Source organism: Streptopelia decaocto, assembly GCF_964273445.1.
Source record: "Streptopelia decaocto genome assembly, chromosome: 2".
Classification (NCBI taxonomy): domain Eukaryota; kingdom Metazoa; phylum Chordata; class Aves; order Columbiformes; family Columbidae; genus Streptopelia; species Streptopelia decaocto.
This window is the reverse complement of record NC_138655.1, coordinates 105,119,749-105,146,259: the sequence shown is the minus strand read 5'-3', so window position 1 is coordinate 105,146,259 and position 26,511 is coordinate 105,119,749. Positions and strand designations below refer to the sequence as shown.

The 26,511-nt window shown below is 39.9% G+C and overlaps 1 protein-coding gene across 1 annotated transcript in view; it reads left to right on the top strand.

The window, feature by feature from the left end:
- CNTNAP2 (contactin associated protein 2) overlaps nt 1–26,511 on the top strand; it is a gene marked incomplete at its 5' end in the record, with an annotated part of 1,159,740 nt that overhangs the window by 361,935 nt on the left and 771,294 nt on the right. The window contains one exon of the mRNA XM_082045698.1: nt 3,727–3,837. Coding sequence (XP_081901824.1) covers nt 3,727–3,837 — 111 coding nt within the window. The remainder of the gene's footprint in view (nt 1–3,726; nt 3,838–26,511) is intronic.

Below are 26,511 nucleotides of genomic sequence, written 5' to 3'. Positions count from 1 at the left end.
AAGCTTTAAATTAGATTCGAAGGGGAATGGGGTTGTAGCTGGGCTTGCACCGGTGGGGCAGCACTCTAGAACTGATGAAGACCGGGAGGCCTCATGTACCCCTAGAGGGAAATCAGTGTGTTCAGCTCGCTCTCTGAAATGCCTGTACACCAATGCACGCAGCATGTGGAATAAGCAGGAGGAGATACAAGCCTGTGTTTTGTCAGGAGATTATGATCTGGGGGCAATTACGGAGACATGGTGGGACAGTTCACATGACTGGAATGTGGTCATGGATGGCTATGTCCTTCTCAGGAAAGACAGGCCAGCCAGGTGAGGTGGTGGACTTGCTCTTTACGTGAGAGAGCAACTACAATGTACTGAGTGCTGTCCAGGGGCAGATGAGGAGCAAGTTGAGAGTCTGTGGGTGAGAATTAAGGGGCAGGCTGGCATGGGTGATACTGTTGTGGGTATCTATTACAGGCCACCAGATCAGGGTGAGGAAGTTGATGAGGCCTTCAACAGGCAGCTGAGAGCAGCCTCACAATTACAGGCCCTGGTTATCATGGGGGATTTTAACTACCCTGATGTTTGCTGGAAGGACTACTCAGCCAGCCAGCCAGAGTCCAGGAGGTTCCTCCAGTGCATTGATGATAACTTCCTAATGCAAATGGTGGATGAGCCAACTAGAAGAGGTGCACTCCCGGGTCTCATTCTCACTAACAAGGAGGGTCTGGTTGAAGTGGTAAAGGTTGAGGGCTGCCTTGGTTGCAGTGACCATGAGATGGTAGAGTTCAGGTTCTCATGTGGCAGGAACAGAAGAGCAAGCAGAATGGCAACCCTGGACTTCAGCAGGGCAAACTTTGGCCTTTTCAAGCAATTGCTAGGGGAAATCCCATGGGCAAGGGTACCTGAAGGTAAAGGGGCCCAAGAGAGTTGGTTAGCATTCAAGGACTGTTTCTTCCAAGCTCAACATCAGAGCATCCCAACAGGTAGGAAGTAAAGGAAGGAAGCCAGGAGACATGTTTGGTTAAACAAGGAACTGTTGGGCAAACTCAAGTGGAAGAGGAGAGTTTACCGATCATGGAAGGAGGGGCTGGCTACTTGGGAAGAATATAAGGCTGTTGGCAGAGGATGTAGGGAGGCAACTAGGAAAGCTAAAGCCTCCTTAGAATTAAACCTTGTGAGAGTGGTCAAGGACAACAGAAAGAGCTTCTTCAATTACATGACAGATAAAACTAACACTAGAGGCAATGTAGGCCCACTGATGAATGAGATGGGTGCCCTGGTGACAGAAGATACAGAGAAGGCAGAGTTACTGCATGCCTTCTTTGTGTCTGTCTACACTGCCGGATGCTGTCCTGAGGAGCCCCATACCTCTGAGGCCCCAGAAGAAGTCAGGACAATAGAGGAGTTTGCCTCGGTTGGTGAGGACTGGGTTAGGGAGCAATTAAGCAATCTGGACATCAGTAAAGCCATGGGTCCTGATGGGATGCACCTGCAGGTGCTGAAGGAGCTGGCTGAAACCATTGTTAGGCCACTCTCCATCATCTTTGCTAAGTTGTGGGAAATGGGAGAGGTGTCTGAGGTCTGGAGGTAAGCAAATGTCACTCTAGTCTTCAAAAAGGGCAAGAAGGGGGACCCACGTAACTATGGACCGGTCAGCCTCACCTCCATCCCTGGAAAGGTGGTGGAACAAGTTATCCTTGGTGCCCTCTCAAGGCAAATCAAGGATAAGAAGGTCATTAGGGGCAGTCAACATGGCTTCACCAAGGGGAAGTCATGCTTAACCAACCTCTTAGTCTTTTATGAGGACATAACCAGGTGGATAGATGATGGTAAAGCAGTGGATGTGTTCTATCTTTATTTCAATAAAGCATTTGACACCATCTCCCACAGCATCCTCACAGCTAAACTGAGGAAGTGTGGTCAGGATGATCAGGTAGTGAGGTGCACTGTGAACTGGCTGAAGGAAAGAAGCCAGAGAATTGTGGTCAATGGGGCAGAGTCTAGTTGGAGGCCTGTATCTAGTGGAGTCCCTCAAGGGTTGGTACTGGGACCAATACTATCCAATATATTAATCAACTACTTGGATGAGGGAATAGAGTGTACTGTCAGCAAGTTTGCTGATGACACCAAGCTAGGAGGAGTGGCTGACACACCAGAAGGCTGTGCTGCCATCCAGCGAGACCTGGACAGGCTGGAGAGTTGGGTGGGGAGAAATTTAATGAAATGTATCAAGGGCAAGTGTAGAGTCTTGCATCTGGGCAAGAACAACCCCAGGTGCCAGTATAAGTTGGGGAATGACCTGTCGGAGAGCAGTGTAGGGGAAAGTGACCTGGAGGTCCTGGTGGACAGCAGGATGACCATGAGCCAGCACTGTGCCCTTGTGGCCAGGAAGGCCAATGGCATCCGGGGGTGTATTAGAAGGGGTGTGGTTAGTAGGTCGAGAGAGGTTCTCCTCCCCCTCTACTCTGCCCTGGTGAGGCTGCATCTGGAATATTGTGTCCAGTTCTGGGCCCCTCAGTTCAAGAAGGACAGAGAACTGCTGTTCAGCAGGGCAAGAGTCAGAGTCCAGTGCAGGGCAACAAAGATGATTAAGGGAGTGGAGCATCTCCCTTATGAGGAAAGGCTGAGGGAACTGGGTCTCTTTAGCTTGGTGGAGACTGAGGGGTGACCTTGTTAATGTTTACAAATGTATAAAGGGTGAGTGTCAGGAGGATGGAGCCAGGCTCTTCTCAGTGACAACCAATGATAAGGCAAGGAACAATGGATACAAACTGGAACACAGGAGGTTCCACTTAAATATGAGAAGAAACTTCTTCTCAGGAAGGGTGCCAGAGTACTGGAACTGGCTGCCCAGGGGTGTTGTGGAGTCTCCTTCTCTGGAGACATTCAAAACCCGCCTGAACGCCTTCCTGTGTAACCTCATCTGGGTGTTCCTGCTCCGGTGGGGGGATTGGACTAGATGATCTTTTGAGGTCCCTTCCAATCCCTAACATTCTGTGATTCTGTATGTGGCACTTGAGGATGTGGTTTAGTGGTGGACTTGGCAGTGTTAACACTTCCAGGGTTGGGGCATCCGCAGCTTCTCTGGGCAACCTGTTCCAGTGCCTTACCACCCTCAGTGAAGAGTTTCTTCCTTATATCTAATTTAAATCTTTAAGTCTAAAGCCATTACCCCTTGTCCTATCCCTACATATTCTTGTAAAAAGTTCTTTTCCAGCTTTCTTGTGGGTCCCCTTTAGGTACTGGAAGGCTGCTGTAAGGTCTCCTTAGAGCCTTCTCTTCTCTGGGCTGAACAAACTCAACTCTCTTAGCCTGTCTTCGTAGGAGTGGTGCTCCAGCCTTCTAAACATCTTCATGGCCCTCCTCTGGACTTGCTCCAACAGGTCCATTTCCCTTTTATGATGAGGGCCCCGGAGCTTAACGCAGTATTCTAGGTGGGGTTATATGGGAGTGGAAAGAGGGGGAGAATCACCTCCCTTGACATGCTGGTTGCACTTCTTGTTTGGTGTTTTCTTTGTGTTTTGTTGTTGGTGGTGGTGGTTTTGGGGTTGGTTGGTTGTTGTTTGGTTGGGGATTGGCTTTATTTGTTTTTCCTGAAGTGTTGAGATGCAGCCACATGCATTTGACATGTACAAAATTACAAAAAAATCTTTTGTTACCAAAAATAAAGGGTACATTGCCCCTTAATCTGTATGAATTATTAAGAGTATGAAGTGAAACTATTTTCTTGTGTTTCAGAAAAGTGTGATGAACCTCTGGTCTCAGCATTACCCCACTCTTCGTTCAGCAGCTCATCATCTATGACAAGCAGCTATGTGCCAGGTTATGCAAAGTTAAACAAGAGAGGAGGTAAGGGACACTCTATACCTTAACACTCAGATGTTTAGAGAAAAAATGATGAATGATATTTTTAGTATGACTTATTTTGTAAATTGAATTAATTTTTGCTTCATTGTATGTGACAGTAATTGCACTCCATTGCACTGCAGGGAAAAATACAATACTGATAACATGTAGCAGCATGGGCCAAATGCCTAATATTGATGGAGTCATATGGTATGGTTGTATAATTGACTTCAGTTAAAAAGGCATACCTGTGTTCATTGGATGAATGAACATTTGCAAACTCGTGCTTGTTGGAGCAAAACTAAACTTTGTTGCTGTGTTGGTTTGTTTCCCCCTTAGCAATGAGTGCTATCATTCATTTTTTTCTGGCACTACAGGAACTTTGCTTTTTGCTTATACTTCTGTAATGCCATGAGCTGTTTTTCTGAACTAAGAAAGCCACCTCAGTTTTGGTGGCTGGAAGAATAAGTGCAGAAGTTTGATCTACCTGGTTTTAACTATATCCTTAGGGCTAGGAAAATGGTCTGAACACAAGTCTTTACCTTCAGTTGTACGAATCCTCCTAGCTTTCCTTGATATATCTAGATATCTGTATATATATATATATAATTTTGATATCAATCTCTAAAATAATTTCACAGGAATGATACATTAAAACATGAAACTTTAATGGGAATTGCATATTCTGATTACTATTATTTTTTTTTCTAAATAGTATCAATCTAAAAGCCCTGGAATCTAAAATTTCAGAGATTGTTGGGAAATTAGCTTATGATTGAATACAAAAATATTATCTTACTCGCAAAATACATGTCAATGGTTTAATAAACTGACCTAGTGAACCTAGAGTTAAGAAATACTTTCATTTCAGGGAGGAAGAAGAGAGACCGAGTAACAGTACCCCAGTCTTCTAAATCCTAAAGATGTATAATAATGGTCATTAGACTTGTGGAAGGCTGGGTTATTTACACTGCTGTTTTTATTTTTCCTGCTCCTGAAGGAATCATGTTGCTCCTGCCTAGATACCATATTCTGCCGCCTTATTCTCAAAAAAAAAAAAAAAAAAAAAAAAAAAGAAAAAAAGAAAAAAAAGGCAATCTTTTGTCTTTGGGTGTTTGTAAACAAAATCTGGAATACTTTCAAACAGCGGAACACCCTTGAGGTTAAAAGCAGAATTTGTGGCATCAAAACAAAGGCTGCCTGTGTTGTCCACCAATTTTTTATAAGGTTGTTTGTAGGTTTCTGAGTCAAGAACAAACACCTTATGAGCAAAGCCATGCATTTACTTTTAGTCTAATTGTCAGCAAAGACTAATTATTGGCCTAGCTATTATTTAAAAAAAAAAAAAAAAAGATACTGGTAGGGAGAAAAGTCTTAATAATGAAACAGACTATATATACATACTTCCTTGTGTCTATCCCTTTCCCTGGTGTTATGCTCCCTGTGTTCTGGTGGATGGTTCTAGCTGGGGGTGAAGCTGTGATGCATTGTCAGTGTCCCAGACTCGTTACTGGGAGGATGACTCAAATGTGAATGACAACATTGACATGGCAGGATCTGCTTGAGATTAACTGTATGTGCTTTCAGGGAATGGGAGAGGGGGGAGCTATTACATGAGGAGAGCCAGGCTGGAGATACGGCCAACCCTGGGGCAGGTGGTACCCTGGCTGCTGGGCTGCCATCCCCTGTGGATAAGGGTGGGCATTGCTGGTGGCACCAGAAGGTTCTGCCAGTTGTCTGGAGATCATTGCACAGGAAGGGATGAGTCAGGTCTAATGTAGAGGCAGGAAGCTCAATCCACAAGTGGGGAAGAAATGGGCCTGGGCGTGAATACACCTAGGACATGGCTGAAATGGGCACCCCAGGCCCATGGGCACTGGACAGGACAGTTGTGGCCTATTGGTACCCTCAGGGCCCTGACATCGATCTTTGTTTATCACTCTGCAATTCCGTATGTCTGAATTCTCTGTACGTGTCTGTTTTACATGTGTAGTATTCTCGTTCTTTGATCTCTTTTTCTGGTTTTGTTCATTGTGACTTCATTTTTTTGTTGTTGGTTGTGGTTTTTGTTTGTTTGTTTTTCTATTTTGGTTTGATTTTAGTCCTGTAAAGTCAGCCCTAGCCAGCTCCCAAGGTTGCTTTCTTTTAATGATTGTAATTGACCTGATGAGTTGCATATAGCCCTGCTCCCTCTAGTACCACCTTGCGCCTGTGCTTTCAATACCTCTGCTATGATCCTATGATTGTAGTCCTCTGCATGATGTTTTTGTTCTACAGTAATAGTTTGTTCTCTACAGAGTATCTACTTTAGGTACAGAAATATATCAGAATTATTATACCGATAGGCACTAGCCCATGCAATCACAAAGCTAAGCTAAAGGTAAAACAGATTAGGCTATGTTACCTGCTTGTTAGAAAATTGCTATTACAACTAAAAAAGCTAAACAGACTGTCAAGCTGTAGTCTTGAAGCCCTGCAGAATTGATGCAAAGCCTGTGGCCTGTCAGTAGCACTGGAAATTTCTTTATTTTTAGGCCTGCAGACTAGCAGATAGCATTGTTTATTGCTTTGGAAATTTATAAGTCGACTTCTGAATGAGAATAGATGCCATTTCATGCTGGATTTGGGATTTTATTCCAGTGCTGCCTTTATTTTACTACATACTTTCCAGTAATTCTCAGTCTTTCTGTTGCAATGTGTTTGAACATGGCTTTTGATAGGATGTTGAATCCCTTAATTTGTGTTTTCAGCTGTTCATTATCCAGATGAAAAATGTTAAGGAACAGTTCAATTCTAAAATGCTGCTCATCATTTGGCTTGAATTCTGCTGTATCTGATAATAAGTTGTGTTCATTTGCTTTCTATTCCTTGCTCTACAGTATACAAAAAGTAATTAGAATCACTCTAATATGATAAAGATTTGCATCAACCTGGTGGGCAGGGTCTTCAAATTGGTTTTAGATGACTACTTCTTCTTTTAGTTTACTAGACTTTATTCTTTTGTTAGTGAAAGATAAATCAGTCATTTGGAATTTTTTTCTTATAATTAAAAGAAATTTCCCCTCCCCTTTCTTACCCTTATAATCACTACAGTGCAGTTTCTTTTAATGATGTTTCTTTAGCAATATGGATCTACAATTCTGTCATTAATCAAACATTTGCTTAATTTTCTCTATCAAAAGGTCATTTGAAATTTAGTTGCATCTCTTTGCTTAAATACAAACTTCTTTAGATTGCTGTCATCCATCTCTTGATACTTGTGAAGCCTAGCGCACATACTTTTCAAAACTGAAGCTTCGATATATACATTACCTTATTTTGCTTTCCTAAAAGTACTGCAGAATTCAGGAATGTGTTTAACATGGGAACTTGGCCTTTGTTGTCTTTGTGCTTCTGCTTCCAGAAATGATAAAAAATAGCTCAGTTTTAATGCTGAGCTATTTTGCAACATTATGAAATTACCGATGTTTCTAATCAAACCAATAATAAGGGAATCCAGTTTTTTTTTCTTTCCAAAGAGTCATTATCAGCTAATAGGTTCCCAAATCAAATGTGCTATTTAAACCACATTGTGCTCAAGTCATTAAACGGAAAGAACTCCCCCCACCCTCCTGCCCCAGACCCTTTAAATTAAGGAAATATGCAGTTGAAATAGTCTAGTCTCCAACCCAATTATAATTTTCTTCATCATTTTCATGGCACTTCACTCTAGACTGGAAAACACTTGAACACAATAGATAGCTTATTTTATTCTCTTGATTGACTGAACAGTCACATCATATTATTAAGAAGGTTGTACTTGTGACTGTAGTTGTTCTGGTTTAGTTTCGTGCTATAAATGTTGCAATTGGAAGGATATACATCAAAGAGTTTAATATTTTCAGCAGTTTGTAGGAGGCTTAAAAAGCAGAAACATCCACAAATTTATTCCTAATATTTGATATCAGTTTGTTCACAAATCCTGTAACTAGTGATTTAGGCAAACAGAATTAAAACTTCATGGAATGGGATGGATCTGGAAACAGCTTCCAGGATGTACCTTTAGGGTATTTTGCTTTGTCGGTGTGTGAGAATATTTCACATTATCCACAGCTGTCTACTCAGAGCCTTGTAAGCCTTTGCTGACTTAGAGATTAGTACATACACTTTGTTCAAAGGAAATGTAGATTTGATGGTCAGAGTATGACTTGATTAGAAAAGTTAACTTCTCCAAATCTGTTTACTTGGTGCTTCATAGTCTTCTGTGTTGCCCCTTGTTCCAGTCCTGATCCTTATTTCTCATTAGGGGAAGCAGAGAGATTCTTTCTCAGAATGAGCAACACAGAAGTCATTCTTATTGGCACATAAACATATGCCATTAAGTTCTTGTTAGCACTTTGACACTTTTAAACTGAAAACTAGTTAGTAGACTAGCTAAAAATATTTTAGTTCCTTCCATTCTTGTCATACCTGTTCTTCTGCAAAAGTAGCCCATATTGCTACCACCTTAATAAGTAAAGTGGCACCAGAGTAAAGGAAAGTTTTCAATTAGCTCATTCTAGACCTTTTTAAAAATCTATCTACAGTAGCTTTTGCTTTTGAGATGTCAAGGTTATAAGGTCTAAAAATTTTTGACCTGCCATCAGTAGAATCAATAGACTGTATCACATCATAAGGAGGATTCTTAGCACAAGTTTGATCTACTGCATTATCAATCTTCCTTTTAATGGTTCCCAAACTGTTGGACCTTACACTTCTCACTAATACAAGAATTAATGCTGTCCATAATCCACCTCATACCATTTTAATTTAGGGAAGAAATTCTACATTATTTCAACATAATGTAATGTTATATAATTGGAAGCTGCTTGAAACTGAGCAGAGTCTCAGAACTTCAGAAATAATCCCAGTAGACAGTGAAAGTATGAAGGTCATAATGAATCTTTGGATGTATGGAAATTATCTTTTGTGCAGTGGAATAAAGAAGAAGAAATCTGGCATCCAGAGCCCTCTTTCAAGTCCAGCATTAGGGGACAATCTGAAGCTGCCAACAAAATTGATAATGGAACACCAGACGAGTTTTCTGTAGGGCAGTTGATCTTCAAAAATCAGTCCTTTTATCACCACTATGTAACTCCTGTCCAGGCTTTTGTATTTCTTTCAATCAGGGTGCTGACCTTGACCTGTTATCAGAATTATTGATATGTCTATAAAACAAGCATCAAAAATTTTAAGTATTAGCATAGGTGTAATTGAGACAGGATTTTTTTTTTTCCTCAGTGGAGTTGTAAATTTTGCCTTCTGAGTGGAAGATGCAAGAACTTATCTATAAAGGGATATGATTCTTTTATTCCCAGAATCGTTCCCAGTAGGTCAATTAGATCTGTTCTGCAACTACTCTACCAATATAATAAAATGCTTCTGAGGGTCTCACATTAGAAGAAATTGGGGACATCTGGCCTAAGCTCTTTTTAACATGGCCATTAAAACCTCCAATACTATCAGCAATATCACTACTTCTCCAGTTCCTTATTGCTTTTCTATAATGGTTTATGAAAAGGATTTCATAGAATCATAGAACCAGAATGTTTTTTGTTGAAAGAGACCTTAAAGATCATCTAGTTCCAACCCCCCTGCCATGGGCAAGGACACCTTCCACTAGATCAGATTGCTTAAAGCCCCATCCAGCTTTGAACACTGCCAGAGATGGGGCATCCACAGCTTCTCCGGAGAGCCTGTTCCAGTGCTTCACCACCCTTATCACAAATAATTTATTCTTTATATCTAACCTAAATCTATCTTATTTCAGTTTAAAACCACTACCCCTCATCCTATCACAATGCTCCCGGATAGAGAGTCCTTCCCCATCTTCCCTGTAGGTTCCTTTTAAGTACTGAAAGGCTGCAACGAGGTCTGCCTGGAGCTCTCTCTTCTCTAGGCTAAACAACTCCAACTCTCTCAGCCTGTCCTCATGTAGTTTTCCTTTTGACATAGTGAACATATAAGGGGTGGTTTGCATAAACCTGGATTCTGTGAGCTGCTTGGGCTTGTCTGTTTATGGGACTTGCCAGAAATTTAGTTTGAGTGTGAATCTCAAAATAAGGAGGTGCTCATTCTGGATCATTGTCCAGATAGGACAGTGGAGAGTTAGTGGGCTGTAATTAACACACTGCAGATTGTCACCCTAAATACTGCAGTCTTCTTAGGTTGGCAAGACCTTTGGGCACACTGAGAATGCCTGTACACAGCATAACTAGTTATATTTTGATTAAACCCTCTTAGAGGAAAGTTATTACAGAGTTGCCAGTGGTTTGTAAATTCACTGCCCAGGTTACTGAATGCTGTCTTTTCTAAGTACATAAGCCAATAAGAGTAATGGATAGAGTAATATAAAAGAACAGTAGCAACTATGAGGAAGTAGTATAATCTGCTTAGCTTTTGTCTGTTTATAAGAGAGCTCTTGCTGAGTAAGAATTTATAAATAACTAAAATGAGGTTGCCTATAAATTATTAAACAGATCTCTTTCTGTAAATATGTGCTTTATATAAACACATTGCACAATCCAATATAGTTTATTTGCTGAAACTGTGCCATGTAATTCATAGTGGGTCAACTTAGGTGATCAGAAGTCAGGGCAAATTCAATGTTGTTACCTGTTAAATAATTACTTTTCCATTTGAAAAAATGTGGTAAATGAGTTATTCATTACTTAAATGAACCACTAGAAGGTTGGTTTTTTATTAGCACAACCTTAAAAACATGTTTGCATTGGACATAGCACTCTTTGTGTTGCACATATTATAAACAACCGTATTTCTGGAATGTTTTAGAGAGAGTACAAGTATGTGATGTTTTGTCATGGGTGTTTTTTGTGGTGGGTTTTTGTTTTTGTTTTTGTTTTTGTTGTTACTTTTAATTCACTTCAACATGTAGCTTCTTTAGGAACTCCTTTACTTGTGAGGATAAATTAAAACACTACCATTTTATTAGTAACATGGCCTTTTGGTATTATTCCTAATAAGAATTTTGTATAACACTAACTTCAACCTCTGGGTTTTTTCTTCTTTTAAAATCCATAAATAATTCAGGCTCCACTCATCATTTGTAAGTTCTTTTGGAACTAGGAAGGAAAGTCATGTAGGAAAGGCATTTGTCCCCTCACAGCTATTATTTCATGGTCAAATATTACTACTGGATTTGTATAATTTTCTGTATGTCTTTATCTGCCTCATATCCTACCACATAGTAAATTTTACTTATTTTTCACCTTCAAAATAAATAGCCAGGCCCCCGCTTTGATTTGTAATGCAACTCATTTCAGCTCCATGAATGCTTGTATCTCGGTTTTGAAGACAGTTGTGGTTGCCACTCAGTTGACATGGAAGCACTTGTTTTCTGTGCTTCAATGTTGTGTCCCTGATGAAACATTTTTCATAAATGCCTACATTTTGTAGAAAAATTCTTAAAAGCACAAATAAAATTGTTTGCAATAGCTCCTTCCTCTGAAACCTCAGGCTCTTTCAGTCTATGGAGCAAAATATGAAGGCAGTAGGAAAAAAACATGCATTTTAAGGAGATAGCATATTTTGTGAAGGGGGACAAAAATTACCGGTATACATCCAGGTTAGACTGATGAGTTGAAAAAGTAACTTTAAAATGTAAAAACATCACCCTTTTTATTCACAACACAATCCAAGAAACAAAGTCTGTGGAAAGTGAAGCTCAAATAATTGGATAAAAATGAAGCATCATTAGCTTATGATAATTTACCATAACCCAACAAATGCAGAAAGCATGACCGTTTTTCCAGTTCATAACTGATTTATTAATTAAAGTGTTCAGAATACCTAATTAGCTTATTTAATACATGTCTAGATGGGGAGGAGAGAGAAAATAATACTGAGTGCTCTCTTAAGAGAGAGCTTTGTGTGTGAAACTTTTTCTCCAGCAATTGATTTCAAAGGATCAGTTCCAAGTCCAGCTGGAGACATAAGGAAAATCGAACAGATATCTAGGGCCACAGATGGACTGGGACACCAGATGCACCCTGGCCCTCCTGAGCAGCTAGCTTTTTAATTGTTTCAGAAGCTAATTGACAGCTGTCTTTGGCAGGAAAGTGGCTGTGCTGGTGGCAAAGGATAGGCAGCCTCATAGACATCTGTATGTTACAGATGTACTTTTCCTATGTCCTTAGGGTCTGGTGCAGCTCTTGCTGTTTATCCCCAATGCTCTCGAGGAAAGGCTGAGAGAGCTCAGGTTTTTCAGCCTGGAGAAGAGAAGTCTCTGGGGAGACCTTATTGCGGCCTTTCGGTACTTAAAAGGGGCCTATAAGAAAGATGGGGAGAGACTTCTTAATACAGCCTGTTGCCATAGGACAAAGGGTAATGGTTTTAAACTAAAGGAGGGGAGATTTGGGCTAGACTTGAGGAAGAAATTTTTTACAATGAGAGTGGTAGAACACTGGAACAGGTTGCCCAAAGAAGTGGTAGGTGCCTCATCCCTGTATATGTTCAAAGCCAGGCTGGATGGGGCTCTGAGCAACCTGATTAGTTGATGTCCCTGCTCATTGCAAGGGAGTTGGATGAGATGACCTTTGAAGGTCCTTTCCAATCCAAACTATCCTATGGTTCTATGACTATCCTAAAAGCCTAGAGTTCAATTTGAAGCTTTCTTAAGCAGCATTGGGACATTCACTTGAAAACAGTGAAGAAATTTGTTTAGGTGTCCTTACTGGCTTAATCTCTATGCTATCTTGAAAAGGCAGATCTGGTGAGCTCTCCAAGGCCACTCAGAATACTTACATTCTTATTTGCATTTCAGCAGGACTGAAAGGTCTCAAATATATGGGGTGGATGATTAATTTATACTTGAGCTTTATAGGTGGTATATTATATCTAATCTTTCTCTTTCTTACTGTTTGCAGTCAGCTGCTTCAAATTTCATACAGATGTACCATACACATAAGATACGTTAAAAGTTTTCGCACTCTTTCTAAATCTCATTAAAGTGGAATTACTTTTATTTGGTCTATGTTTCTGAAGCATTCGTCAAGCTGACATTCACAGAAGTATCACCTGTACATGGAGGTGTTAGTATTAGTCAGATGACAGATAGGTGTTACTGCAAGAAGAGTATTGCCAATGGCAGCTTCTTGCCTGCATAAAGACAATTTTTCACAGAAGGATATCAGTCATTGTAAATCAGGCACTAAGTTATATAGTCAATCCACTTAAAGATTGCAGACATTAGCTCTGGTGTCTAATTGCAGTTTTTAAAACAGGGCGTGGGGTTTTATTCTATTTAAAAATCTTGTACACTTTATATTAACTCTAAAATTTAATTATAAAGGGTGAGACTTTTCCTAAAAAATGCATGGTCGTGACACATTAGAGTTCTGCTAGATGCCTCCTCAACCCAGTGATTCACAAGGAACTTGTCTGCACTGGAGTTGGCACATTTAATGAGTAAATTATAAAACTTTGTATTCCTCAGACAATGGGGCTACTGCATTTGAACAGATCAATGGGAACATGTGTAATTAAAAAAACCCAACAACCTGACATAGGAAAACTGGCCAACCTCTTTTGACAGGTCCAGTACATTTAGGAATAGCAGAGGCTGACAGTTTAGATATCCTAGTCTAGGTTATATCTACAGTTACTTCAGAACAAGATTCAGAGATGTGAGAGACTCATCTGGAATTAAGGCAAAGATGCTGTGTGTGGACAAAAGATGCACTGTCAGCTACTTCTAAGGTAGGTGCCTCTTGTCACACACTAAAAGTGTTTCACCCTCTCCTGCACACAAAATGCAGGTTTTTCTTACATAGATGGGTGTAATGCAACTGGTAGATAGCTTCTTCGAGCATAGCCAGAGCCTTGCCTTTTCCAAAATAAGTCATAAACAAGCATAAATGCTGGTAGAAATGGGAGCTATTTGGCTACCATTATAACCTCCTAGTACAGTAATATTCTGAAAGACAGAAAAGAAATAATGTGATAAAATTAGGCTATTTGCTCCGGGATGGGAGAGTGCAGCTATTATTCATATTTCAGCTTTCACAATTAGACTTAGATTATTGACAAGCAAATCTGAGCTACACTCTAAGAGACAGTACATTAATACTCATTTTTCTGTATGTGAGTTATTACATAAGTCACAAAACATACCTCTGGATCTAGAGGAGTCTGACTTAGCATCCAGTCTCACATCATAGGTTTCCTGTTGGTTTCACTTCCTTTTTTCTCACTTTCTTAGATGAAAATATTTTTAATGCATTTGTGTGTAACTCATTTTAACATTGATAAAAATGACACTCATTTGAAGGAAAAAGAGTGCATCAGCTCATACTGAGCAAGATCATTTATTTTAGAAAGCTTCAGCTTCATGTAAGCCTTGTATAGCAAGGTAAGGTGGAAAGGGAAGAGGTTAATGATGGAGTGTTGTATAGAGACCACTCAGAGCTTTTTGAGCAAGAGAAAATCCCTCCCTTGAGTAAGAGAGATAATAATATTCTGTTATTAGGTTATAACTGTAGCTGATATTTGAGTCAGCTTTGTGCAGAATGGCAGATGACTTTAACACTGCAGACTGAGAAACTGTTGGTGTAATTAAAAAGCAACAGTTTAGTTACTCTGATCCAGAGATATCTGTCTATCTATCTGTCTGTCTATCTATATATCTATGTGAGTTACACTTTCTGTGTTCTCTGTATGGAGATTTGTTGTGCTGAAGGACTAAGGACCAAACAGAAGAAGTGTCAATAGCAGTTTAACCCTTTCCTCCTGCTCTCTGCCCTGCTTTTCTCCTTCTAATCTGATCGATTTGTTTAGCTGTGGTATATTGTTCACATAGGATAATATTGTTCTGTATTGCATGTAGTAGTTTGTTGATGGTAGTTTGTTGGCCAGCTAAGAAAAAACTGAATATAGATAGTGAGCTGTTTTCTGACTGCTTCTAGAACAGATTTATATTTCTTTGAGGATGGACTTACATTCTTTGTGACAAAATTTGTTTGAATGGTTGATTTTCCAAAAGTCACTCAATGCTAGATAATTTTTTTCTACTGAGATTCATATAGCTGTATATTTGATAAGCAGTGGAAGGATGAAAGCTTGAAAAGCTGCTTTTTGAAAAGTTGTATTCTGTACGTCCTCGCTTTTCAGTGTTGACTGCCATCAAATTTAGCATTTCTGCTGGGCAGTTTACTCCTAGTGAGCTAATTCTGCTTTGGTTAAGAAAGTTTTCAGAAATCATCTGATGTTTGTAAGGATCAAAGGATCCTGGAGTATGTAAAAATGGGCACTTGACCATGTCTATTAGCTACAAAATATTTATAGATCTGGAATGAGTAGCTGTAAGTTATCTTGCAGCCATCTCTGGCTTCTTAGCTTTTGCTAAAAGAGATTACCTGGTTTTGAGGGGAGAATCAGGTGACATCAGGCAGTGCTGTAAAGAGGAGTAAACAAGGTTGTTCCTGAGCAAAAGAGTGTATTGTGCTTTTGCTGGAAGGCAATTTTGTTTGGTATAACGTTTTGCTGCACTCAGAGGGCTTTAGCTGACATTATTCCAAGTGTAGAATACATAGAAATTGGATGTTTCTTTTGATACACAAGCTAAGTTGTTTTTAATATATACTGAGAGAGATGGTACGTGAACTGCTTTGCTTTCTTCAAAGCTTCAAGAAGCTGTTTGTTTTCTATGGCAGAGAAAGAATCTCCAGCAAAAGCCAGTGCTGGTTTTATTTAATTTGCTGACTTAAGCAGCTGATCAGCAACATCTCTCAGAACACATTTTGAATACATAGAGAGGGTTGTTGCTAGTACATGTTGGTTTCCAGGTGTGGGTTTTGTTTGTTGTTGTTTGTGGGATTTTTGTTTGTTTGGTTTGTTGTTTGTTGTTTTTGTTTGTTGGTTGGTTGTTTTTAATTCTTCTAATTGTGATTAAGAATCACAGAATGGTTGGGGTTGGAAGGGACCTCTGGAGATCATCCAGTCCAACTGCCTGCTAAAGCAGGTTCACCTAAAGCAGATTGCACAGGAATGTGTCCAGGTAGGTTTTGAATGTCTCCAGAGAAGGAGACTCCACAACCTCCCTGGGCAGCCTGTTCCGGTGTTCTGTCACCCTCACTGTGAAGAAGTTTCTCTTCATATTCAGAAGAAACCTCCCATGCTTCAGTCTGTGCCCGTTGCCCCTCATTCTATCATTGGGCACCACTGAAAGGAGTCTGGTCCCATCCTCTTGGCCTCCGCCCTTGAGATATTTATAAACATTGGTGAGATCCCCTCTCAACTGAAAAGACCCAGTTTCTAAAGTAGGCCAAAATGGTGTTCTGTTATCAGGAAGAGAGAGTTGTGTGCCAAATTTTAAAAATAACAGTTATTGAGAAACTAGAGGAGCTGTTATTGAGAAACCAATACCTATATATATAGAGAGAAACCAGAGAAGCTGGAGCGACACTGCAGTGTCCTTAATGCCACAGAGCCCGGTGACCCCTCCATCCATCCAGGATGGATGCTGCAGGCACAGGGGCTCACCACCCAGGGCATGAAGGCTCACCTGCAGCTTCAGCTTCCTGGCCACACTATTTGTGCTGATAAGGGTGAAGGATTTGTGGAAGACCTCACCTTCTTGGCATGTCCCCAGGCATGGCTTCCCTCAGGCTGTTCCCTGAACTGCTGTGGTTGCTTTTGTTGGTTTCATCCTCATCAGCATTGCTGTCATCCTTCTCTCTAGGCAGTGTGCACCAGCCCCACTTCCTCGTCTCCAGAGTGCCACAGGGGTACTCCTGAACCAGGCATTCAGGGTGTTATGGGCTTGCCTTGCTCCTCACCTGCATCGGGCGTGGACATCTTTAAGGCTCCTCCACCCCCAGAACTGTTGTTGTAGAGGATCTGGATTTTAGAGGGGACAGGCATGAGGAACAGAAAGCAACAAGCCAGCTGTTTCTTAATGTATAGCTGATTTTGTCTTCAGTCACATTGATTTATGCTTACATTTCATCTGCTTTTTCCTTCTTCTAATGGCTACAATGCTTATTTGAAAGCATGATTTTTTATTTTCTGCACTTTCTTAAATATTTTTCTTCTTTTTCAAATGCAGTGCCACCAGGAAACAAAATGCAGACTGTTATTAATTACGGAGGCCCTGATGCTCTGCCAGGTTTCAGATCCAGTGGCTGTTTTGATTGGTGGCTCATGTATTACAATGCCAAGCAAGCAATAGCTGCTTCTTCCATTCCCAGAGTGCCCAGCAGAGAAAAGAGCTCTATGTTAATGCAGAATCATGCAGTATAAAACAGTATGATCTTAATCACCCTGCTACCCAGAGCATTTCCAGGAAAATAAAAATAGCATGAGGGTAAAAAAACAAGGGTATGTTATTGCTCTCTGCAGCTACCTGAAAGGAGGTTGTAGCATTGGAGCATGTTAGTCTCTTTTCCCAAGTAACAAGCAATAGGATGAGAGGAAATGGCCTCAAGTTGTGCCAAGTTTAGATTGGATACTAAGAAAATCTTCACAGAAAGGGTTGTCGAGTTGCCCAGGGAAGCGGTGGAGTCACCATCCCTGAACGGGTTTAAAAGATGCATAGGTGAGGTTCTTAAGGATGTGGTTTAAGGGTGGACTTGGCAGTGTTAACAGTTGGACTTGGTGATCTTAAAGGTCTTTTCCTACCAGAATGATTCGATTAATTATGAGCCAAATTATTGTGAGCAAACTCTTAAAAGTTACTTTAACTTCTAGTTTCAAGGCAAAACCTAATTCTATATATTATATGCAGAATATATTACCTTAAATATGCTGATGATGATGCTTTAGCTCTTCTTTTGGAACAGTAAGCAATGTAAAATGCAGCTAAGGTGGCAACCAACAAATTTGACTATCAATGTCATCCAAAGTCACCTGCAAAGTAGTACTATAGCTAGGGGTCAAAGCAGAGATTACAGAAACTGGAGTAGGATTTGGCCATAAATTTCTGAAACATTCTAGTTCTCATGTTTCTGCTAGACTTTTATTAAATATGTTGATCCCTTCACAGGAAGAAGTTCCACAGCTGTCTGTTCTGAGGCTGGAGGACCTTGGTTATAAATATGTGGTACTTCCCATCCTTTGAGAAAAGCTACTAGCTTACCAGCTCAGTAGGTGTGATATGGCAGTTCCCATGCTCTTATTCTCTTACAGTTAGGCCCTCCATGAGGCTGGACTTGCAATGACAGGGTCTTCTGGGGAAATCTACAGGCTTATCCAATTTTATGGATGATTGCAACACTTCCAGCCTTTCAAACTTGCCTACAAAGGCAAAGAAGTTTAAAGGAACAGGGTAAGTTAACTGCAAGTAAGAAAGAAGACAGGAGAGACCCCAAAATAAATTTATTTACCCTATCAGTACAGATCCAGAGCTTATTGAAAAATATAGTTGGGACTGTGAAGTAAAAGCTACAAACAAGCTCCTAAGTTAACTGAGATAAGGAAACAACATAAATAAAGCCTTCCGTTTGACAAGAGTATTGGAGTTAGCAGAATCATTAAGCCATATCATTTCAATCACCTGAAAGGAGCCTCTCCCCTTTCCCTCTGTCTTCTGTTCCTTGAAAACAGAAGTGTTCATATTTTAGGGCCTTAGTCACTGGCAAGTTTCTCTGTTTTGTGTTTAGAAGGTTGTACATTTTTCAGCTGGCCACATAGCTGCAAAATACATTGTCTGCATAGTCTAACATGACTCATGAAACACAGCTAAAAGCTTAGCTGTATAAATGCCTATAATGATTTCAGAAACTTACGGTTCATTACTTTGCAAGCAAGGAAACTGAAGGCTGTAATCATGGCTTTTATATTGTAAATTTACCCCAAGAACTTTAAAACAGTATAAAGATTACAGCTAAAGAACAGGATGCTGCTGCTCAGAGTACTGAGCAGCATTGTGAGATTTTGGCTTTCTGTCAAAGTGCTAGAATCTGTTACAGAAAGTAATTTAATTATGCACTTTATTATCTGTAATCAATATAAATTGATCACTTTACTTCCAAAATTTCCTATTAAATATAGGTATTATTTATCCATAATTCTGGAAGCTCGTTGTTAGCATGTCACAGAAGTAAGTCCTTTGCCCAGCAGAGGTGGTACTATTAACTCTTCTCCTGCCTTCTCCTTGAGTATTAGGCAAAGGCTACTGATGTTATCTTGTGATGCAAAATACTGCAGAACCATGTGAATGACACAATAGTGTCTCAACAGAAGCTGACAGCCTTATATAAAATATAATGCTAAAACTGGAAATCTAATATGGGCTGCTATTATGGGTGATTTTAAACTATCAACAGTATCAGCCAAATAGAAAATTCTGGAATGCATTGAATGTAGGGTCTATAAAAATGAAATTCAGAACATTAGGCCTAGAGTTAGTTTTGACATTGATCAAGACCAGCACTATTGCTTAGTAAGTATTGACAGAATTTTAAATAATGGCTGTATGCAACTTTTTGACAAGCTATATTTAAACTATGCTCCCTCTTCCTATTCCTAAAAATAAAAACCAAGGACTTTAAAAATGTAGAAACTTGTAGCTATTTTGGCAGATTTAATAGGAATGTGCTAAAATATAAGAGGTTACATGAAAGTAGAAAGAGGAGAAAAGAGATAAAGAGATTTGCAAGTGTGCATAAGAAATTGAGCCCCTAAATTCCATTAATTTTCCAGGCACAGTTAGCACATAAATTGCTTTCTGGTTTAAATATTTAAAGGAGGTAGTGTCAGTCTTTTTTCGTTATAATGTACATGGAAAACGTAACGTAGGAGTAACATGAATTCAGATCTGTTGAAATAAAGCTTCAGTGGCATGCAGTGGCTATAGAGCTAACTCAGTAAACTGCTTTCAACAATTTAGGACACACTTTAAAAAGTAGGTGTCATCTGAATACCAATGTCTGGTTCAAACTGAAGGTATATGGTGTACTTTCTCCTGTGGGTAGTGCTAGTGAAGGAAGATTATGTAAAACCAGAATCATTTTTGTTTGTTTCTAAAGGGACCCTCAGGCCAGAGTTCTTAAATGTCTTTCCTGGGTTTATTAAGCTAATGTACCATGTCCACATTTGATTTCTTTTTACTCCCAGAGGGATTATATTGTACTCTTTAACTATATGTGTTTGAAAGTATAGAATATGCTTCTAGAACATGGAATTGAGGATCATACTTTTCTCTGTCAAATGGATGGATGAACCTATGAAATGAGGTTCACTTATTTATCTAATCATTCTTTGAAAGAAGAGCTCATGTCAAATAAAAGAGGAAAACTCAAAATGATAAAGCTAGCTTTTTTTATAGCAGTTTTCCTCTTATAAAAGGAAGGATTTTGTCAAGCAACTTTTCAGTCTCTTTATTGGTGGCTTAGCAACAGTCAATTAAAGTCCCTAGAAATTACCAGAAACTCAATTTAATAGCACAGTAATGTCTGAATATGAGGGGCTAGGGAAGTGTGTAAAGATACTTGCAGGTTGTAGCTACAAAAAGGTAATTCACCTCTCAAGGCTCAAGGACTTCAGCTTTCTCACAAGGTTTGTTCCCAGACAAAGGATCCTTATCATTTCGGAGAAGACTGATCTTAAGGCACTGTTTGCATTTGATGCCATGTGGTACTTGAACTCTGTTAAAAATTGTATGTTAAGTCTATTGCAGTACTGTCACAGTTGAGACGGACAAACGACATAGACCAAGTTCTTCCAGGATGAAAGTAGTAGATGCCATTTATTGCCACAAAGGCATTTTTATACCGTTTTACCAATTCATGTGTCTCTTCACTATTGGTTACATGTTACAGCAGTAACATCTCATTGGCTATCTTTGCTACCATCAATGTAACTCTTTTACTTCCTTCTCTCTCACGGGTACATCCCTAACATCTCCGGATACTCCTTTACTCCCATCTCTCTTATGAGTAGGCCTTAATATCTTCAAGGCTAATTTCTGTTCCCATGCCCTCCATCAGGGGATCCACGCACTCACCGTAGTCCCTCACAATTCCCCCTTTTTGCTTTTGTGCTAAAAAAATTGCCTTCATTGTCCGCTGCAGGGCCCTTAGCAGCAGAGAAATCATGCATGGCAACATTAGTAACACAACCAAAACAATCATCAAAACAATCAGTCCCATTTTCACTACTGATAACAACCATCCTAAAAACCCCCAACCACTAAGCAATTTATTTAACAAATCCCATCAAAATCTTCACACCCATGTCCTTGAGCTAATAACAAAAAGTCTATTGTGGCTCTATTCTGCAACGTAGCGTGTCTTACAGAATCTACCTCTAACAAAAGTCCACTTAAAGCCTTAGAAGTTCTGTTGGTTTGCTCAGCTAGATAGCATCCTAATTTTTCTAAAGTATTTAAAGCTTTAGCTGTGCCAACACCTTGTATAAGAGATCCTAAAACCCTTAACCCTAATCCCCAAAATCTACATTATCATCACATTTTGACTCATATACATGCAAAAAGTGTTTTTCCCGTCTTGCTTTTCTGTGATCTATTATCATAGATACATTGGGCGTTAAGAGAGTTAATCGTCCCAAAATACACGGTCCTCCAACAGCATTAGAAAGAATTCCTGGCCAGGCACTATCTCCACAGATCAAGAATACACCATGCAGGAGGTTTTGGGGTCGCTGTCCCACAGTATCAACGATACCCCTTGGATTCTTCTGCGAGGCATTACACCATTGAGTTTCATTTCTATAGTCAGCAAGGGTAGCATTAACATTTTGCAGTTTTGTCCATTTATGTGCTCGTATATTGTTCTGACACTTTTCACAAACCAGCTGGATACAAGCGTCCATGGGCACAGATCCCAGCGATGCCAGTTCCTGTGGTTCAATATCTGCTTCCAGGAGGCAATTAATCCAAAGTTGCATGTTGGTATTATTACAGTTCGTTGCAATGCCTTTGCACCGACCACTATTTTGAAACAATTGTGTGATGCTGCTGTAGTCATCAAGGAGGATGCCAACCAAGCATGTGTGGAACAGGTTTTCCGGAGATGCCATAGCTAGGCATATAGAGTCCTGGTCAGTCATGTTGGCTAAAGTAATCCACATGTTAGTCTTTGTCTGTGCAGGCATCCAAAACACAGCAGCTGCAGCAATCATTGTCAGGAAGATAACACAGGTTTCACATTTCATGCTGGCAACCATTGCAGCCCTTGATCTGTGAAGACACAAGCATAGCCTCTCCCCCAGGTTATCAATTGATGTGGCCTTTTCCATTGACCATTAACTAGTGATTTGACTGTAACTAATGTAGGTTCTTTCTGATTTAGCATGTTTTTGGGTCATACTTGCAATGTGTTTCATCACAGGGCAAATTTGGGCTGCACTACTTAGATATAAGTGATTCATCACACACAATGCTTTTGACAATTGGTTTTGTGGTGTTTTCCTTACAGTTCAGAATCAGATATGTGTGTTGGACCTTGACTACGTACTCAGAATCACAAATCAAATTTAGAGGTTCCTCCTTAAAAAGCTCTAAGTAATGTAAAGCTGTGCCAAGTTCTGCTAATTGGGTTGAACCTTCAATAACTTTTACAGAATGATGCCAATTGTTATCTTCACACCAAACCACTACAGCTTTATGAGACTTCCCAGAACCATCAACAAATACTTTGCAAGTATGTAGGATCAGACCAAATACAAGTATGGCCTATGACCTGATGTTAAAGACTTGCAGGTTCTGCAGCAATTTACATTTATGCATGCCAAAAGCTGTGCTGTTAAGAAAATCAGCTAGTGCGATTTACAAGGACATAGATTGCAAATAAAAAATCAAAATTAAATTTCAAAAATGGTACATATATGACAAAAGGATCATGGCTTACTAAGACTTAAATTAATTCCCTGCATTTCTTGATGAGAGTAACAATCGGTATATCAGTCTGTTAGCATTCTCATCATACTGTCCCACAATAGCCACAGATTGTTTCCATGTTGTAGCTATAAACAGACAAATCTGCAAGTCCAATCGAATGCAGTCAGCCTGTAAGGTTGTCATAAATTTATTCCTCAAAATCTCTAAGTCCATTTTGGTTGTCATATTGGATATTGTTTTCCCTTACCGGATCAAAGTCCTGTTTCAGTTCTATCAGTGTAGTGTTTGCTTTATCGAAATATTGGCTGTTAATACTAGTGGAAATACAGCATTCCAAATTTCCTTGGAGATTTCTTACTTGAAGCAGGCAGATCTGCACCATCAAAGCAGCTTCTTGTAGGACATGCAACTAAACAGAATTATCAGAAAATGTTATTTGAGCTTACAATTTACTTAACAAATCTTGACCCAAAAGAGGTGTAGGGCTTTCTAGCAAATACAAGAATTCATATGGTAAAACTTTGTTCCAAATTTGGCATTCCATTGGTCTCAAAAAGCGGCCTTTCTTTCATTCTCTCCCATGACCTCAAAAACTATCACGGTGAATTTACTAAGAAGTCTCTTACACCTAGTTACCACAGAATAAGTCTATTAAAATTTTTTTTTTGCTTTAATTTCCCCTTACTGGTATCTTCTGTGTCACAGCTATTTCCATGACCTCAGATCCCACGGTCAGATATCCATCCCTAATGGGAAGAGGCATCAAATCGTAAAGAGAACATCAATAAAAGTTTTAAAAGGTTGTATGACAGTAAATTTGGTGGCTGTGGCAGAGATGTTAAGTTTGTGGCAGCGTGCAGTGGTTTGGGTGGTAGTCAGAAACAGAATGCATTGATGTATTTCACAGCTTCATCCAAAACCTGCTGATGTTAAGATGTCCTTTGGCTTCGGTAGCTTTTGGATCAGGCATTTTGTTGGCATCATTTTTGACATCTTTTTGTCCTAGGCAGGTGTTAAGCAAGCGTATGCTCTAAGTCATCAGCCTGATTGAAAAATGCATAATAAGCATTGCCTTGCTTTTGGAACACTGGAATGTATGTGGAGATTTTGCAGTTGCTTGATTCTTAAGGCTTGTCACTTCAGAAACTCAGCTTTTAGCTTTAGACTGCTGACTAGCATGTAATCCTTCAGCTGATGACTTTAGCTCCAGGAATGTTAACATGGCACAAGCTACTGTTGTAGATCACTTTCCATGGTGCTTGGCCATGCAGAGCCTTAGAATATTAATTTGTCAGGTAAAATTGTACAAAGGTAGAGAAAATCAGTGGCAACTAACACTATTTCAGTTACTGTGCATTTAAGGACTTTTATAAGAGCAAGAAATGTAATACTCTTGCTAAGATGTTGACTATGATCCAAACATGCATTGTACCAGGAGAGATGTAACAGAGATTTGCTTATTCCAACAGCAAGGAAAAATCATGAGCATTATTCAAAAAGAAAAAGATGTAATCTTTATAAGAACAGAGCAGCCAGCTCTATGGGGACAGTCTTAGGCTGTACATGTAGGCTGAAGTGGGAGAAATTATTAGCTTTAACATTACAGCATTTTTCATAAAGTTTCAAAATACTGTTTATTTTCACAGTTCTCTGTGTGAGGTGAATGATGTGTTACAGCGGCTTACAGACATGCAAACTAAAGCATACAAAGCTATTTTTATCCTCACTTAGGTCTTTACTTGCCTGGGCAATACTTCTGCCAAGTTAGATGATTTCCATCTTGAACAGTCCTTTAGTAGCCATGGCTGCTTTTCCATCTGCCAGCTACTGCTCTGTACAGATAGAAATTATTTAGGTATGATCTGCAGTCTCACTGTTTGTTTCTTTTTTTCATTTTGGAGGGTGAGGAGGTATACTCAGTTGGTCTAGACATGAAAAAGTTATTTTTCTTCTTAGCAGTGTTGACTGACAGTGTAGAAAAAATGCATTCAGAGCAAGTATTTCAATCTGTAGCCTGAACAGCTTTAAGGGAGTGTAGAAACTGCAGAAAGATTGATTTCAGCCTGGGGAGCCATGCCATCCTAAGAGTCTTAGGGAGCTAATGGAGGCAGGGGCAGAAGTGGTGATGACTCAGGGACCTGAAGTTAAATCGTGCTTTGAATCCTCCCCCATGCCTTGGAAGCTGTACCTTTTTACTCTGAAGCTAGCATTTCCATATTCTCCTCCCTTCTGTAGGTTACAATTTAAAGAACAAGAGTTGGACTGTACATTGGGGTTTTTAATTTATTATAGTTTAATTTTTTAAATGCTGTACTGCATGAAATTTGAGTTCTTATTAACTTATACTGAATAAAAATCCCATCAGAATTTCAGTCTATGATTACCGTGTAAAGCGTATCAGATTAATAAATCCCATGTGCATAAATTAATATTTGATGCCAACAATAAGAGCACTGTCATTTTTGTTAGTGTTGTAACTTTTTTTTTCCTGCTGGCTTTTTTCCTTAATACGGTCTCACATTATTATAATGATTTTGTGTACAATGATACATTTTGGGTCCAAGGAATATAAAGTTGTTAGGGAATAATCAGTATTTATTAGAAGTTTACCATAGACTTGAGGCCAATCATTGCCCTAAAAAGTTCTGCTATGGTATAGTCCTATCTTGAAATGAACATATTATTTTGAAAATTACAATAAAGAATAAAATTGCTCCTCCCATGTTGTTGCAACTCTGCATATGTTATCAATAAATATTTTGCTAATAGGAAAACAGAATGCATAATATGAGTTTTCATCATCAAAATGGATGCAGTACAGTATAATTTTTAAAAATATATTTTTGGATTTCAGTGAAGCCTTTGATACTGTCTCTCTCAGTATCCTTGTGGACAAGATGTCCAACATACAGTTGAATAAACATACAATGCAGTGGGTGAGCAATTGGCTGATGAGCTGGGCTCAAAGGATTATAGTAAATGGGGTTATGTTGGGCTGGCAACCAATGGGTTCCGCAGGGGTCCATCTTAGGGCCAGTGCTCTTCAATGTCTTTATAAATTACTTGGACAAAGGATTTGTTGGAATACTAAGTAAGTTTGCTGATGACACTAAATTGGGAGGAGCTGTTGGCACTCTGGAGGGCACAGAGGCCCTGCAGAGGGATCTGGACAAATTGGAGAACTGCACAATCACCAACCACATGAAGTTCAACAAGGGCAAGTGCTGGATTTTGCACCTGGGACATGGCAACCCTGGCTGTACACTGGGGAATGAGATGCTGGAAAGCAGCTATGTGGAGAATGATCTGGGGGTTCTGGTCCATGGCAAGTTGGACATGAGCCAGCAGTGTGTCCTGGCAGCCAAGAGGGACAACCGTGTCCTGGGTGCACCAAGCACAGCATTGCCAGCTGGGCGAGGGACATGATTGTCCCATTCTGCAAACTCTCCTGGAGCACTGTGTGCTGTGCTGGGTGCCACAGGATAAAAAGGGTATAAAGCTACTGGTGAGTGTCCAGAAAAGGGCTATGAAGTTGGTGAAGGGGTTGGAGGGGAAGGTGTATGAGTAAGCAGCAAAAGTCACTTGGTTTGTTCAGTCTGGAGAAGAGGAGACTGAGGGGAGATCTTGTAATAATCTACAGCTTTCTCACAAGGGGAGGAGGAGGTGCAGGCGCTGATCTCTTCTCTCTGGTGACCAATGACAGAACCCGAAGGAGTGGCAGGAAGATGTGCCAGTGGAGGTTTAGGTTGGACATGAGGAAAAGGTTCTTTCCCCCAGAGGGTGGTGGAGCACTGGAACAGGCTCCCCAGGGAGGTGTCACGGCCCCAAGCCTGACAGTGTTCAAG